Source organism: Tachypleus tridentatus, chromosome 11 (assembly GCF_004210375.1).
Source record: "Tachypleus tridentatus isolate NWPU-2018 chromosome 11, ASM421037v1, whole genome shotgun sequence".
Lineage (NCBI taxonomy): Eukaryota > Metazoa > Arthropoda > Merostomata > Xiphosura > Limulidae > Tachypleus > Tachypleus tridentatus.
Window position 1 is genome coordinate 60,494,752 of NC_134835.1, and position 16,513 is coordinate 60,511,264.

At 32.9% G+C, this 16,513-nt stretch overlaps 1 protein-coding gene across 2 annotated transcripts in view; it reads left to right on the forward strand.

Moving 5' to 3' along the window:
• The first annotated feature begins 1,159 nt into the window (after positions 1-1,159).
• IntS6 (integrator complex subunit 6) overlaps positions 1,160-16,513 on the forward strand; it is a 42,998-nt gene continuing 27,644 nt past the window's right edge. Inside the window, exons 1-3 of one of the 2 annotated variants that reach the window (XM_076467419.1) lie at positions 1,160-1,411; positions 12,621-12,698; positions 15,910-16,140. In XM_076467419.1, the coding sequence (XP_076323534.1) occupies positions 1,295-1,411; positions 12,621-12,698; positions 15,910-16,140 (426 nt within the window). In that variant the 5' untranslated portion in view covers positions 1,160-1,294. The remainder of the gene's footprint in view (positions 1,412-12,620; positions 12,699-15,909; positions 16,141-16,513) is intronic. The other variant, XM_076467420.1, reaches the window with a different exon arrangement.

The window sequence follows — 16,513 nt, forward strand, 5'->3', positions numbered from 1 at the left end:
AGGGTTATTCAAGGGTTTCACAGTCCAAGAGGAAAGTGCTAATAATAATGATGTAACAATCGAGAAGCTATCTCTAACATCTATAGCAAGGTCTCTCACTATTTTGTGTCTTAAGACCCATTTAATTACTTAGTAAAGGCCCACATATGATGCATTTGACAGCTCATTAGTTTAGGAAATTCATTTTAGTCCTGGCCCAAGGAGATCTATAACTATGCATATCATGGCTCATTAGTGTGTCACAGCTCATTAGGTGAGAATTACTGAATTTTATAGAGACAAGGGAGCATTATTGTTAGAAGTTAATAACAGTTTAGTTCCGGCAAACCTTGGGACCAAGACTGATTGTTTCGTACAACTTAGAAGCCACTAAGTCCAGAAGTTTAGGAGTAGGGTTTTGAAGATATCCCCAAAATCCCAAAGGATTTTTTTTTTTATTTTACATTTGTACATACCTCGAGAACGAGAAAATTCATTTGGTACAACTTAGAACAAAAAGAGACATTCAAGAGCTTAGCTGTTATTTCTTATAACCGTTTTGTACTAACTCAAGGTATTTGATATGTTTATAACTAGAGAAAGGTTCATTGTACTTCCCTGTTACATTTTCTTTTTTTTGTTTTACGAGGGGTTAAGTGTGTGTTTTTTTAATAGCAAAGCCACATCGGGCCATTTGCTGAGCCCACTGAGGAGAATCGAACCCCTGCTCTTAGCGTTGTAAATCTGTAGACTTACCGCTGTACTAGCGAGGGGTAAGGGGTTAAGAGATAAACACATAGATAATGAATGTTATTATATAGATTATTTATTTTGTAAGTAATGATATATTCTACTTGTCTTAACTGAGTTTCCTTACTTATTTAGTTCATAGCTTGATTCGATTTATAAATGTACCTTTCTCGAAATAACAACAAAATACTAATTCAAAAGTAATAAATTAAGAGTGACTGTGTATGGAAAAAATCGATAATGCTATATAATGTATTTTAACTATTAAATACATGAAACTGTAAAGACACTTAAAAACTTGAAACTCCAATTGTCACATAAAACGTTACGTACAGCGTTCGTTGTTTCCTTTGTGCATCATTTTCTACATTTCTTTAAAGAAAGACCCAGTAATAGGGCTGTACTTTAGTGATGTCACGTGGTCTGCAAACGTTGCTAACCCTCAAAGAACAGTGAAGCAAGGAAGGAGGCGCTCGGTTAGAGTGCCTTATGTAGTAGGGTGGAAGTAGTTGTAAGTTATTAAGAACATTTACACCTCAAATAACCAATAAATTTGAATTTCAGGATGACGATCATATTATTTCTAGTTGATACTAGTGCTTCGATGAATCAAAGGACGTATCTTGGCGCAAGACCAACCCTTTTAGATGTAGCAAAAGATGCTGTTGAACGTTTCATCAAGGTAGCATTGTAATGAGTTTGCTTACAGTACCACTACCATTAATTACCTAGGTTACTATGTTTAATACTATGACAAACTAAGCGATGTTACTGTGGCATGGTGAACACTGAAACTTTATTTACGTGACGGATACAAAGGTTTAGTTTCAAATGTTAAGTAATGATAGTTTTTTTTCTAAAATGCTTTTTAGACTAGACTGTAGAGTATTACTGATACTGCTGTTCGTACTGTTATTAATACAAATTACTGTAAAGTATAAAACTTTTAATAAGGAGTGGTAATAATATTACTAATACTGTAATAGTACTACTAGCTTCACATCTTACTATATTAGGTTATTACTGCTCTTAATGTTTTGTAGCTGTAATTTTAGTCCTAAACATTTTTTTATTTGAAAATTTGACTCAGTCATGAAATTTATTTAATTGTATTAGATAATGAATTGCACAAAACACTTTAACTCGTATGTAATAATCTTATTTGTTACTGTTAGAACTGCTGTAAGAAATTATTCTATGAAAGATATATTTTACTAACACCATCAGTCATATCCAAATTGTACAACTTGGGATTCATGTATATATATATATAGTTTTCAGAAAATATACAAACAAAAGTAAAGTGGCTTCATACTTCAAACATTAACAGTGATTAATGTGTATAATAAACTGTTATGGTCATATAACTGTAATTTTCAACATAATCAAGATTACAATTTTTTTAATTTATATTATCTGGTTTTACTGCCCAGTCTTCCAGGTTTAATTGCTTATTAACTGATGGATTAGGCAATTAAAAATGGGTGCTGTGTTGTAAAGATAGCAGAACTATAAAGTATTATGATAAATAAGGTTAAGTAGGTGACATTTCTAAAGTTACAAAAATGTCATTAACCTTAAAACATTCTAGTTTTATTAATTGAAACTCTAAGTAAAATTCTGCCATCATTGGCAGGCAGTTAACACACTATTTTCATTTTTGTTTCCTATAAAGCTAATTCTGGAGTAAATCCACTATATAAATGTAATGGTAAGAAAGATAATTACTAAATATCTTTTTTTGGTTGGATTTTTTAGAGGCAGCTGAATATTTTCAGTGAAAATATTTTCAGAGCTGTAAGATATATATATATATATATATATATATATGAAGCACACTATTCTGTAGAATTAATAGAAAATATAAAAACAAAGAATAGCCTATGTAGAATTTTTTATTAGACTATCAAGACCCATATTCAATTACATATTGAGTTAGATTTTAAAGACCTGTAAATTTGAGTATTTTTGAATAGTTAAGTATTCTTCATAACTTGTAAAGTTTCGGTACTAAAGATATGTTTCTAAAATGACAAAGGCAATCTGACTCAAGATATGAAAAATTGTAGTGCATAATAACATTCATTTGGAGAACAGAAGTGCTTTTGTCCATCATGCAAGTTGAATATTATATTTATGTTAGCTCTACAACCTGCTAAGTACAAACCCAAGTTTTTTTCAATATCCCTGTATATCATATTTGATATTTTCTCATAAAACAAGCTTTTGTGAAATCAAAAATATTAAGTAATAGGAAATGTTAACTCTGTCAAATTCATAATGCCATATTGAATGGTATTCTGTACAAAGCTTTCATGCATTGACTCCTGTCCATGCACATGAAGTTAAAAAAATTGACTTGAAAAGAGGACATTGTTAAATCATTAATCGATAAGCTTGGTAAAGTTATCCATAATTTATCTTTTATAACCTTACAGAAATGAAAATAAAGTGTTATTTAGAGGATTAAAGTTTTCAGTATCACCAGAAAAACTTGACTGTTATAACAATCTTCTGTGTTTTGAAGAATGTCTAAATGATAATTCTGTTTATAGAAAAAATAGAAACAATATTGTTAGTATCATAAAGAGATATGAATGTTGGTCTTAAATTATTTTTAATTCTGTTGAACTAAATTGAATCAATTAATCACTCAAGTTGCAGTTAAACCAGATAGATGAATGACATATGTTACAAAAGACTAAATAAATAAAGTAGTTTTAGTAATATTAAATGAAACTGAAGTTATAAAACTGGATTTTGGTCCCACAAACAAAATTTAACAGATATTTCTTAAAATGATAAAAGTATGATGCAACTAGTGATAAAATATATAAAAATATTAGACCAGTATGTTATCATTGGAGTATTTTATATGGGTTACCAAATTATTATTTTTTAAATGTCTCATTACTCAAGCAATTTTTGAATATGGTATTTGTACCCAGAAACTTGGATGTTTTTCTTAACTGCATTCTAAACTCTATGCTGATGGAAGGATCAAAATATGCATGTTATGACCTTCTTTACAGAATTATATTCAAAATTAAACTAAAACTTCACTTGTTGATATGTCAGTAAACTTTGCATCAAAACGTAGTTTAAAATTCAAATATTTTATATTATCTAAGCTTTAATTTTGTAATTTTCTATTAAAATATTAAAAAAGATTCATGATCTCCATTTGCCTGTACCACACAATGTATGTGAACCTTGAACTCTGCATTTTAGTTTTTCTTTCTACCATTGTATGGCTTTTATAGTATTCAACTCATTACACTCATACTATGGATACTTGCAAGCAAGCATATTAAAATTGAATATCTAGTTGTCATCTTGCTTTACTGAGATATCACTGTATATGTGACACCAACATGAATATTTCCTTCCATCACTTTTTAAAATGTATCTAAATTTCTTTGACATTGCTATTGGACATGTTTATAACTATAGAAAGGTTCATGGTACTTCCCTGTTACATGTTTTTGTTTTAGCAGGAGAGAGAGCAGTTTCAGAGAAAAAAATATTGTATGAAGTTGGCTCTGAGAGGAACTTTGGGATTTTTTTTTTTTTAGCTCGGCTAAAAAAAATCAGTTGTATTATAGCAATTTTGAGACATTTTATATATATTTGATATATGTTTTGTGTTCTAAAATGTATATTTGAAAGCACAATTTAATAATTTGTGGGCAACCAACATAGTGTGAAAAGTAGTATTATCAAAGTATATTTTTGATTATAAATGACTAAAGTTAGTGGTAAATTTGCTGTTCATATATATTTTGTATTTAGTATATATTTTTAACAAAAGTAATGAAAATGTAAAAATGAGAAACTTTCTAGATTAGATATAAATCTTAAATGGAAAGAAGTAAAAAATTTGTGATCTCATGCTTGGCTCATATAATTTATGTAGTGGGAGATTGAATCACATGATTTGGTCTATTTGTTTACTCCAAATTGTTGAACTGTGATATGTTGGTATTTTAGTTGGTCCATCTTTTTAACCATCCAGTCAATGTGCTATTACTAGTGGCAGAAGAAATAGGATTTTAAGGTGTATCTAGAGAAATGTCAAATACAAATTTAAAGAGGTTATAATTTAATCAGATGTATCATTAATTAGGCCACATTTAAAATAATATATTCAATCTTGAGTATCTTCCTTTAGGAAGGACATTGAATTGATGGAAAGGTTTCAGAGAAGGGCTACTAGTATAATACTTGGAATGGAGAGATTGTCATATAAGGACAGGTTATGATCTCTCAGAATGTTTTCTCCTGAAAAAAAAAAAAAAACTGATTGAAATGTTTAAGATTGTGTGATTGATAATGTCGATCCATCATATTTTGTATACTTAATTGTGATAATGGTAGGAATAGGAGATACAAATATCATATTTGGCAGACTAGGAGCCATTTTCAGCTAAGACTTTTTTTTTTTTAATGAGGTAGTTGACCTTTGGAGTGGATTGCCTTCTAATGTGGTAGATGCATTTAATTTAACAGTTCAAGGGGAAGCTTGATAAATATTTGAATGATAAGGGCTGGCTTTGAGTGTTTTATTTTATATTTATTTTGGTAAATGGATCAACAAGTCCCTTATTGTCCTTGAATTATAAGTATGCATATCAATTTTTAAGTAAATGTGAGACCATCTAGAGAATAATATTAAAACCACAAAAATTACAGTAAAGCAGATGTTAGTAGATTAGAAAGTAGAAGCTCTTGAGATAAGTAATCTTAATTGTCTATTACGATCTGCTGTCATACCAGAAAAAATGTATGTTTTTTATTTTATTTTGCATTTTTCAACTTTAATGTCATTGATGATTTACAGTTAGGTTAACATTAGGGTAGAGGAAATAAGAAATAAAGTGTAAAATTTCATATAAATAAAACATTTGATTTTGATATTCCCGTAAGAGGTGGTACAAATGAAATTTGAAAACTGTAAGGTGAAAAAAAGAATTTTTATTCTTGGAATAAAAATCGACTTTCATTCACTCAAACTGGCTCAGTAAAGTCTTTGTGAATTCAGACAGATGTACAGTAAAAATACTTTTAAAAAATTGATATTTATTGTACACAGCAGACATATTTGTTTGTTTCTCAGCACCACTACTTTTCTTCACATTTTCTTTTCATAAGGAATTACAAGAATGGTCATACTTATTACATTTTAAACTTTTATTTCCATTTGTAATGTAGTTTCCTTTCTTAATTTTCTTGAATATATGTAAGAATGATCCCACACTTTAAACTTTTTCAGTCAGAATTTTGATTTGCATTATTTTCATTTTGATCTTCTCTTACTCATAATTGTACTTTTGGGACATGCATCATATTGTTTACCTAATATTGATTTATTCCTGCACTCTTCATGTTCATTGGTCTTTTACATTTTCATCACACTAAGCTAATTTTATTTCTCAAAAAAAAATTTTTTGATTTTGTGACATTCCTTATAATTTACAAAATAAGTTTTATGAATCCTCTGAATTATGCATTAATGTTGCTAGTATCTCAAAGTTTTTTTGACACTTCTGCATAGGTGTTGACTAATTACACATTGATGGTAAATGATTGTTATCACTGTGCACCATGTGGTTGGTTTCATTCTGATTTTAGATCCAAGATTTCCAACCTGTTGCTTCTGCTACTTCAGTTGAGCTTGCCTATACAGTAATACGTTAAACCACTGTTGTCTTTCCAACTGCTTTTACTTCTAAATCCCTATTCCTGTTGACAATCGAGTAGTCTCACCTTCATCATCCAATTCTAGGATTCCACAACATTTTGTCTTTTGGTTTCTCTTTCTCTAACTATTTTTGCTGAATCTCAGATACCTTTTGTTGGATGAGTCTGTCATTTGAATCTCTTCTTTTACTTTAAAAGTATTCTGTTTTCCTTCCTTATTTTTTCTCTTTCACTTCATCTACTTCCTCTCTTCTACTCAACTTCATTTCATTTTTATGCTCTCCTTTTCTCTGGCTTTATATCATGACTCTATCAGCTTTATTGGAGCAACGTGCATGTAACTGTTTTCCACATTGCCTACAGTTGTTTTCTGTTTTGTTAGAGTTAACTTGGTTTCTTTGTTTATGGTATGTACTTTGTCAGGTTGCCTTATTTTGTGACATTAGCTTCCCTCATTCTTCTCTCCATGCCTTTTTATTTTGTACCCTTTCTTGGTATTGTGGCTTTTGAGGGAGTATTTCTTCTATTTTGGCATCTTGAGCTGATGAAGTTTATCAGTGGTCATCTGCTCTTACTTTGATTTCTCATCTTTGGGATTTTGTTGCTGCACCCAGTTTTTCATCATATATGGTTTTATGTGCTCCTCCTTCTCCTTTTGATTGCCCTTTTGTTGCCATCCAATTTTGAGATCTAGCCATAATAGGTCTTAAGAGTATTTTTTTTCTGTTGCCATTTTTTGACTCTGATTCTATGGGGAGTTCTGCTGTCTCAATTTGCACAAATGTGAACAGAATGTTCTTTTCTTCCCCAGTTTTTCTGTTAATGGTGTTCTCTTAGAGACCCCCCCCCCTCATAGTCCCTTGGCCCTGGCTGTTGCTGCCTTACACCAGGTCTGGTCTTATACTTGTCATAATGCTCATTCACCTTTCCATCTTTTAGCTTGAGCTTTGCCTTTCACTTGGAAACTCCTCATCATGTCCTCTTGGTGGTAGCCCTGTGGCTGGTTTAACCTTGGTTCCTTCTTCCCCTACCAGTTACATATGATTGCTTCATCCTTTCGTATTTCCTTTTTCTCAACTGATCTTGTCCTTCAACATTTATGTTTGGATTTGTCTGGTCCATTGCCTGTTGAACCAGACTTTCTAAACTGATAAACTTTTCCAATTCTGGATGTTTTTCTACTTGATGCATCTACCTGTGTAAGGAGCATGGCTTCTAACATTGGTCCATCTGTCGTCACCTTCCTCCTAAACATCCTATTATTAGACTTTTTCCTTCCTTTTATTTGATAATTTGACAGAGTTCAGCTGTTTTCATCATCATCTTCCTCCTGAATGCCCCACCATTGCTAGTTATCAAGCAGTCTTGTCTTTATTTCATTTTTCTCAACAATGCAAGGCATTTCCTTATCTGTAAACACATTTGCTCTGTTCCTACGCCTGATTGGGACTCAAATGTCATCCTGCACATTCTTACCCATGAACCTTTGAGCTGTTGGCAACCTGCAGCTTCTTTCACTTTTCTCTTCAGATATATTCCTTGTTCTTCCTGCCTGTGATCACCATTTTTCAACTCATTATGCTATCACATCATCCCATACATCTTTCTGTCATTCTTATATTCTTATTTCTCCAGACAAATATTTTCTTGCTAAGTCTTCAGCATCTTGGGGACAAAACTGATCCATTTCTCCTTTCTTCCTTCGATTTCACTTTTCTTTGATTGTTTGAACTCAGACTGAATTTTGAGTCCTGTTTGTTGCTACTTAACTCATACCTCTTGCTTTTAAAGTATCCATCTGCAACTCTACATTCCCTGAGAATCCAATTCCTTCAGGGACAATTCTCCTTCTGCCTTTATAAGAATGGTCCATCAATTTTTATGTTCATTCTACTCCTCATAGGGTGTTGTTGCTTGCAGGTAGTCTAAATTTCACCCCATCAGATTTGTCACTTACCTCATTCCCTTGCTGCTCATTTGTGTTGGCTTTTGAGTGAGGGCCTTTAAGCTTGCATGTAAACTACCATGCATAAATTTGTTGCCCACTCTTTTCATTATCTGGTTGTCTCATTTCCTGAAGATTACTTACTGCCTGTTTCCATTTACTCTTCTCTAGTCTATCCCCCATCATTAGACAAGTGAGTGTATTCACCTTCTGATTATGGCATTTGCTTACAGAATCTCACCAGATGACTGGTGGTGCCTTCCAGGATTCACTTGTTTTCTAAAATTCTGCATTGTGCTGAGTTAATGGAAAACACTCATACCACCTGTGCTGGCTCTGTACATGATCACTGTTTAGATGGAGTTGTTTTGTGAAACCACTGATATCTGACTACTATCTGATCCAGACCTTACCTATTCCATGGACTATCATGGAAAAAGTCAACACTAGAGGGTGACATACATGCTTTGCAAACTTGTACTTGCTGGATTTTCAAAATAAGTTTATGCAACCATCTATTCCCTGTCTTCAGTGAAAGGCCTTTCAAGGTGAAATAGGACTGAAAGATTTCAGTTATTTTCTATGGGTCTCCCAACTGCTAATACCCCCATTATCACTTAACAGTTTCTAGTCTTAGGGGTAGTGGACCATGTAGAATTCTCTCTGATTGAAACCTAACCAGTGAAGTTAGAATAAGGATTACTACACAATGAAAAGTGGGGGTAGTGGTGACAATGTTACTATAATGCTGGTTACTCCTCGTATAATTATACCTACATCATATGTTGCTGTGCCTTCCACCTACAGACTGTATTTCCTCAGTAGAGTTAGGGCAAGCACATTACAAGGCTGTAACGTCCTCTTACAGCTTGAAATTGTCCAGTGCAAAAACATAGAGGGGGATGTGTCATCCTCCTATTGGTGGAGGGCTTTTGCTGAAAAATAACATTATGCAGTTGTGCAATTCATGAGATAACTTGTGAGGTTAGGTGGGAGTTATTTAAAAGCTAGTGGCATACAAATGTCTATTTTCTAGGGAGCATAGTTGTTTGTAAAAGGAGGTATCTGTTGATAATACATTTTCTGATAAGGAAAGAGTTAACTTTTGAATTTACAAGATTGGTATATACGTTTTACTTAATGGCATTGGAAAACAAAGGAATATGAGCAAACTTGTATCACCAAAACCATCCAGAAAAAGATGTGGAATAAACTGTTGTCTAGCTGTGGTTAGGAAAGTGCAGCATTTTATAAAAGATAGTCCAAGAATAAAAAGTTAAGTGACTGAAACTATTCACCTTTCCCAAGCAGCAGTACAGAGCATAATCGAGAAAAATCTTTCTCTGAAAAAACAACAGAATATACATATACACATGTTACTTTCATAACACGCATGTCCACCACTAGTACAGCAGTGAGTCTGTGGATATACAATGCTAAAACCAAGGGTTTGATTCCCTTTGATGGACTCAGAAGATAGCCTGATGTGGCTTTGCTATAAGAAAACACATACGTACGAGTTGAACTATCACATACCATAAGCAGCTGAAGAATGAAATGGGTTTTTGTACTATTCCATACACAGACGTACTGATCAGGTCACCAGATGCAGCCAGTGTTATATGTGTGTGGTCACAACATTGAAATGGAAACTGTTATTCTCATAGACTAGATATATTATGAAATGTGACATGGAGGAGGGGATATGTTTTTGGAGCCTTTTGCATTGAAAACCACGTTACAGGGCTATTATGAAGATGCACTTTTGTCTGATAGACTATGACCAGATGTGATGCCATGAAGTTTAATGACATGATAAGGCTCCAAATTCATTGTAAGATAACAAATTGAACCCCTGGATATGGCATGAGAAAGGAAAATTAATCGTATTTTGTGGAATTTTTCTTGTATTTTTTAAATTTACTGTGTGTATAACATTTCTGTGTTTTTTATCTTTGGTACTGTTCCTGTATTTTGCTGAAAATTATTTTCTTGTACTTTTGGAGAAAGTCTTTTTCTCGTAAAATAGTAAGTCCTAGTTAAACTTAGTTCATTAGCTAATATACATTTATTATATTACAGTATGATTACCTTGAAAAAATCAAAGAGTTAGATAATTTCTGTTTCAATTTTTTAAGAAGGTGCTTGTGAAATGGAGTAAATGAGGGAACAAACATTATTTCTTTCAAACTTGTACAGTTTTCATACAAGTCTTATATATTCCCATGCTTTGAATTTTAAATTTCTGTTTTCTTGAATGATTAACAGTAAGAACTTGTAATTTGAAAATAATATTAGTAAACCAGGTTTATTTTTATAGTTTTCTTGGCATAAAAGTAAAATATTTTATATTTTAATTCATACAAATGTAAAAGTGAACAGGCTATTTTGTATAATTATGGGATTATTTCTGACAAAACTTAAGTTTAATAATTATAAATTTAATTGGAAATAAACCTTTACTAACAGTTTGATAAAATAATTTTAGAAAATATGAAAAGGAAAACCAAATAACACCAAAGTACAAACTCCATCATAGGAGTTATAAGATATATTTTGTTTTTACTGTTAAATTGGAAATCTCAGTAATCCAGGAATTCTGATGTTTCTTGCTTGAAGTTAATTTCATGCATTAAATTTGCTTCTAAAGAGTGTTTTTCACACACATACAACTTCTGATCTTTTCTATTAACCCTAAGGATCTTTGAACTGGCTAGTATAAAGAGGTATCTGTCAAGTACTTTTACTGCTAGCCAATTTGCATTATGTTGCTCAAACCCTGCTATTAAGTCCAATTGGTAAATAGCAGTGAATGAAAACCATTCAGTTTAGAATATTTAAGTGCTGCCTAAATCAATTAAACTAAAATGCATGCCTAACTTACAATAGCGAGGAGTTTAAAAAGAAATTTAAGTTATTTTCTAACATTGATCACAGGTAATTAACTTTAGTGGTTTTGTACATTTGAATAATGAAACAAGACTTAACTGGACTTAATTATCTGGTTGCCTTAAGTTGTTTAAGTAGACAGTTGTTAGTGGTCCAATTTTCTTAACTTTAGTTTATGTTAATCATCTTAAAATGAGATATTAAGTCTAACTGAAAATGTAAGTAAAATTATTCTTTTAACAAACAATATGTGAACTTGTTGCAGAGAAAAATTTTGTATTTTGCATTTCTATCAATGTAGTCAACAGAAAGTTAAAATTCTGAACAAAGTGCAAAAAAAGTGTGAAATAGTAGTGACTAATTTCTTATCAGTACACTGCATCAGTAGCCTTGTTATTGGTAAAAGTCAAGATTTCAGCTTCCACTCTTGTATATTTTGACCCAAAAGAATATTTTACCTTTAGCCATAAAATCCTACTGCGAACCTTGTATCTGTAGAAGTATAGACTACACTTGAATGAAGATACACCTTCTGTTGGATTTACATACTATCCTGAATAAAAAAAATTAATTAGATTTAAGCTTTAAAAGCAGGTCTGAGTGCTTGAGCTCTAAATATTGTACATCTCTACTGTTATTCACTGTCTGTAGTCAGCACATTTTAGGGAAATTACTGCATAAAACTGAAAAGAGCTCTTAAAACAGACTATGTTCATTTTAAAGTGGGTACTTCAACACATTTTATGGTCATTAACATAGGAGTTTAATAGATTCTTTTGTTTTCAGCCTTGGTTTTCCTTTTTTGTATATGCATACACACGAACGCACACATTCATGTTATTCTGAAATTCATTTTGTTAAAATGGAACAGAGAACACATATTTCAAAACCTGTTGTCGTTACTTGGCATACACATTAATTTGACACAAGTTGTTACTTCATTATCTTATCCTATAAGACATCAGTATGTTTTAAAGATCTCTCTAATAAAAAAGGGTTGTTGTATATAGACATGCTCAAGAAAGATATTTATTCAACTTAATTGGCATTGTCACTCTTAGTTTTAACCAACTCTCAAACTATGTCTGCTTTGTGTTACAACACAGATTATTTGTTGTCAAGCATAATGTTTGTAGAAATATCACTTTAACTTTGCTTTACTTGTTGAAATATTTTATTATGTTGCCCTTCTCCATTTAAAATATTTTTAATAAATTAGAAATTGTGGTCATCAATTTAAAATGTCACATGGCAGCTTTTGATATATGATACCTTGTCTTGACCTCACTTTTTTATGGTAACACTGCTGATTCATTTAAAAGCTTTTTACTAAATACTTATAAATAATATTCCACAGATAAGACAGCGAGACTCTGCTAGTAGAGGAGACAGGTACATGCTGCTCACTTTTGAAGAACCGCCTGCACACATCAAGGTAAAAAGTATAATTGACAGTTTTGTCTTATTATATTGAGCTGTTTCTGGCACAAAACAAATGTGTAACTTTCAGTTGTATTTAACAAGGAAAATTGATAGCCTTCTATCTTAGGAGTACAGGAATCATGCATGTAATTTGTATGTATGTGTGTGTGTAAAGTTAGTTGACTAATGTAAATGTTTTAAGGGATATATGTGTAGTATTGGTGTTGTTTATTTTTTAACCAAATATAAATTGCTACATATCAGTCATGAGAGCAAATTAAATTGTTTACCTCAAGTAATACTTCATATATAATGTCTTTCCATTTATTTCATGTTTATTATGCAGAGTTTCAGTAATCAGGAAAAGTCAAAAGTTTAAATTTAATATACTCTTATGTTCATAAGCATCTAGTATATTTGTGACAATTAGTCAGTTAAGAAATTTAAAATATTTTATATATCTTTATTTTAGCTATAACAGTCACTTAAATATCAAAGTTGTTATATACATTATTTATGATATAGATAGCCTGTACACTTATTTAAAGATGCATGTTCTTAAATTAATAAAAATATTGATGTAGGTTACTTTATGACTATAGGATGAGTCAGTGGAGTAACAGGAAATGATGGCTATAAAGAGTAGTTGAACACCATCAAAAATACATTTTTAATATGGTTCTCTCCCTCTGTTCACAAGATCTTTTTTCATTTTGTGTTGCTCTCTCTTTTAAAACATTTCTTGAATACATGCCACAAGCCTTCATTGCTCTTTCTGTTGGAATACAAAGTTCCAACTCGTTTCTCACGTGATTCACTTTGCATTATTTCTCCACTAATAGCAGAGCATTACTATCACATGACACATATGACTCCCTCTGTGCACCATCACCACCAAATCATTTCTCATTTGGTAGTGCTCGAGTACAAATATCTTTCTTTTGAACACACTTGAACCCTAGAAGTGGTTTAATTTAGTTCAAATTAACTTCATTTCAGTCTTTTTGTGAAAGCATTTGATTTACCTGTGTTTGTCATACATTTTCACTGTTACCACCTCAAGTGCATATCTCTCATCTGTTCCCACTTAGGTGCACACCCTTCTACTGTTGGCCAAGTGTTCTCTTTAGCTATGACCCTACACACTCAGTTTACTTCTTTTTTGGGCTATGATGCTATATTCTCACTGTCCCATCATCCAGTTCCATATATATGGGCCATTCTTATGGCCCACTTTTTATAACTTTTTGAGTTTGGCATGATTACTGTGTCCATGTGGTGTGTAGCATCCGTCCAAAATCTGCCTTTCCTTGCAAGAGACCCAGTGTTCAGCAGATGTGGCTGCAGTTCCTGTTTCCTGATCTTGCACTTTATGACCCTGTCTGTCACAATTTTCCACAGTATTGTTGTTTTCTATTCATTTTAACAATACATGGTTTTCCTTTCTCCTCCTTGGGATCCCAGGTCATGTCAGTATCTGTCTGAGGCAGTCTTTCTACCCCAGCAGATATTTTAGCTGCTCCACACAGGTTTTTACTACTGTCAGTTTGCTGGGCATGGAGTGGTATACCTTTTAAGTCCTTGTCCTATGGTCTTGCTTTCACATCATATGTTTTTGAAGTGTATTTGTCCTCTTTCTCAAGATATTCATACCCTGGAGGCTGTGTTTCCACATGTACATGAACAACTGGCTTCTTTTTGCCATTTCCAAAGGGCAATTGACCAATTCTACTCATGAGCTCCTTGTGAACACTGTGCAGGTGAGATGGTTGATCATTCTGAAGAGATGGTTGATCATTCCGAAGAGATGGTTGATCATTCCCAATTCATTGTACATCTGGGTATTTTGCAACACCAATCTCAGTTGGACTCTACCTTCTCTCAGACTCCATTCTATGGAGCTGGCCATTCTTCTGACTGCCCTGTCTGCTTCTTTACTTCCTACCAGTGAGGTTCTATAGTTTTTGAAATGGTAGTTGCTTCTGATACCTGTTGTACCCTTTGGTAGGGTTCATATGCATTTGTTTCAGTTGACCATTCATAACCAGTGGAACCTTGCACATGATTTTTTTTTTTTTTTTGATGCTCCTTTTTATCTCTCCCCCTGTCAGTTTTCTTTGGTAATGGACAAGGCCCATATGTTGAAAGAGGTCCCACTTCTTCCTCTGCGAGCTGAGTTGCATTTGTTTATGGATGCTATCCTTCAGAGCTGGGTTGCATAGGTCAATCACCAAAGGGTTTAGGTCATTGGTCTGTAAAAGATATTTCTTTTTATATCAATTTTCTCAGACTCCGAGCTGTTTGTGAGGCTTGGGATCATTTGTCTTCTCTGTCCAGCCACCTGCAGATTATAATCTACTCTAACATTTCTACCAGTTGGCTTCTATCAGTCACCCAGGGAGGGCTTAAGATCCTGTTCCTCGTGTTTGTACACAATAAATCTTCTTTCTTTGACCCACATGCATCATATTCATGGAGTGCTTTTCTTCTCATGGTTTACTCTCTCTCCTGTCTGGATCTCATTTATCCAAGGTGTGGTTCCTGGGTATACCCCTTATTGATGCCTTTGCAATTACCTTGGTTTTGTTTCATAGTTACTCATCCTTCAGCCTTGGCTGTTGATGCCTCCAGCCATGATTGGTCTCATCTGTTTCTTTGCTTACCCTCCCATCCATTTACTCTTTGGGTGGTCTTCTTTATCCATGCTTCTCCATCCATTGTCATTCTGGTTGCTCCTTCTGGGCCCACTGACCCTTGGTTCCTTCAGTTCTTCTAACTGCAGATAGTCCCTCCTCTTCTGTTCCATCCCAACTTCTCAGTTACTGGCATTCCATCAAGCATTGTCCATCCTCTATCTTCCCACCTAGCTTTTGTTAGGTCCTTAACTAGATTTCCCATTTCTCTAGCAGATTAGCCTCACATTTAACCTTTTCCATTCTTCAGCCATCTGTCTATGCAACTAGGACATTAGTCACTTCTTGGCATTGACTCAAGGTTTTCAGGCTTCTCACCCACTGTATTTTGCAGCTAGTGGCTAGTAGAAAATTGTGTGAAATAACTGTTAATGTGAAACATCCCTACATATTTTTTGTGTGTTTGAATTTTATGCTTCCTTCGTGTAGAACTTTCCATTGCTCTTGTTATTCCTCACTGTTGGTGAAGGCAGTTTATTTTACTGAAGTATTTTTCTGTGATAAGTTATTAAATAATGTTTTATATTGCAGGCTGGTTGGAAAGAAAATCATTCAACCTTTATGAATGAATTAAAAAACCTAAATGCTGTAGGAGTAACAACAATGGGTCCAGCACTGAGAAATGCCTTTGACTTGCTAAATGTGAATCGTATGCAAACAGGAATTGATACATATGGCCAAGGTCGATGTCCATTTTATTTAGAACCATCCATTATAGTAGTCATTACTGATGGTGGTAAACTCTCTTCTTCAGACTCTCAGGTATGTTCTATACAATATTTAATTACATATTACACAAAATTTATAACATCCTTGGAGCCTCTGTATAAACATCACTCCATTTCAGAAGTTTTTTTTGTTCAGTCAATAATATTGCAACACATTTTGTTTATTCTCGAGTCACAATTTAACAATCAATTCTTATTGCTTCTTTAGAAAATATGTAAATATTATTTTGTTCTTAATAATTCTCTCAGTATAGGCCTGTTTCTTCTGCAAATATCGTGAATTTTTAAAATTTAGTTAAACAACTTTATTGTCAATGTATGTTAATAAAATTAGCATTAGAATGTAGTTCATAATTCAAATTTATATATTAATTAAGTTATAGTTTCTTAGTTTCAAATCTGAAGAA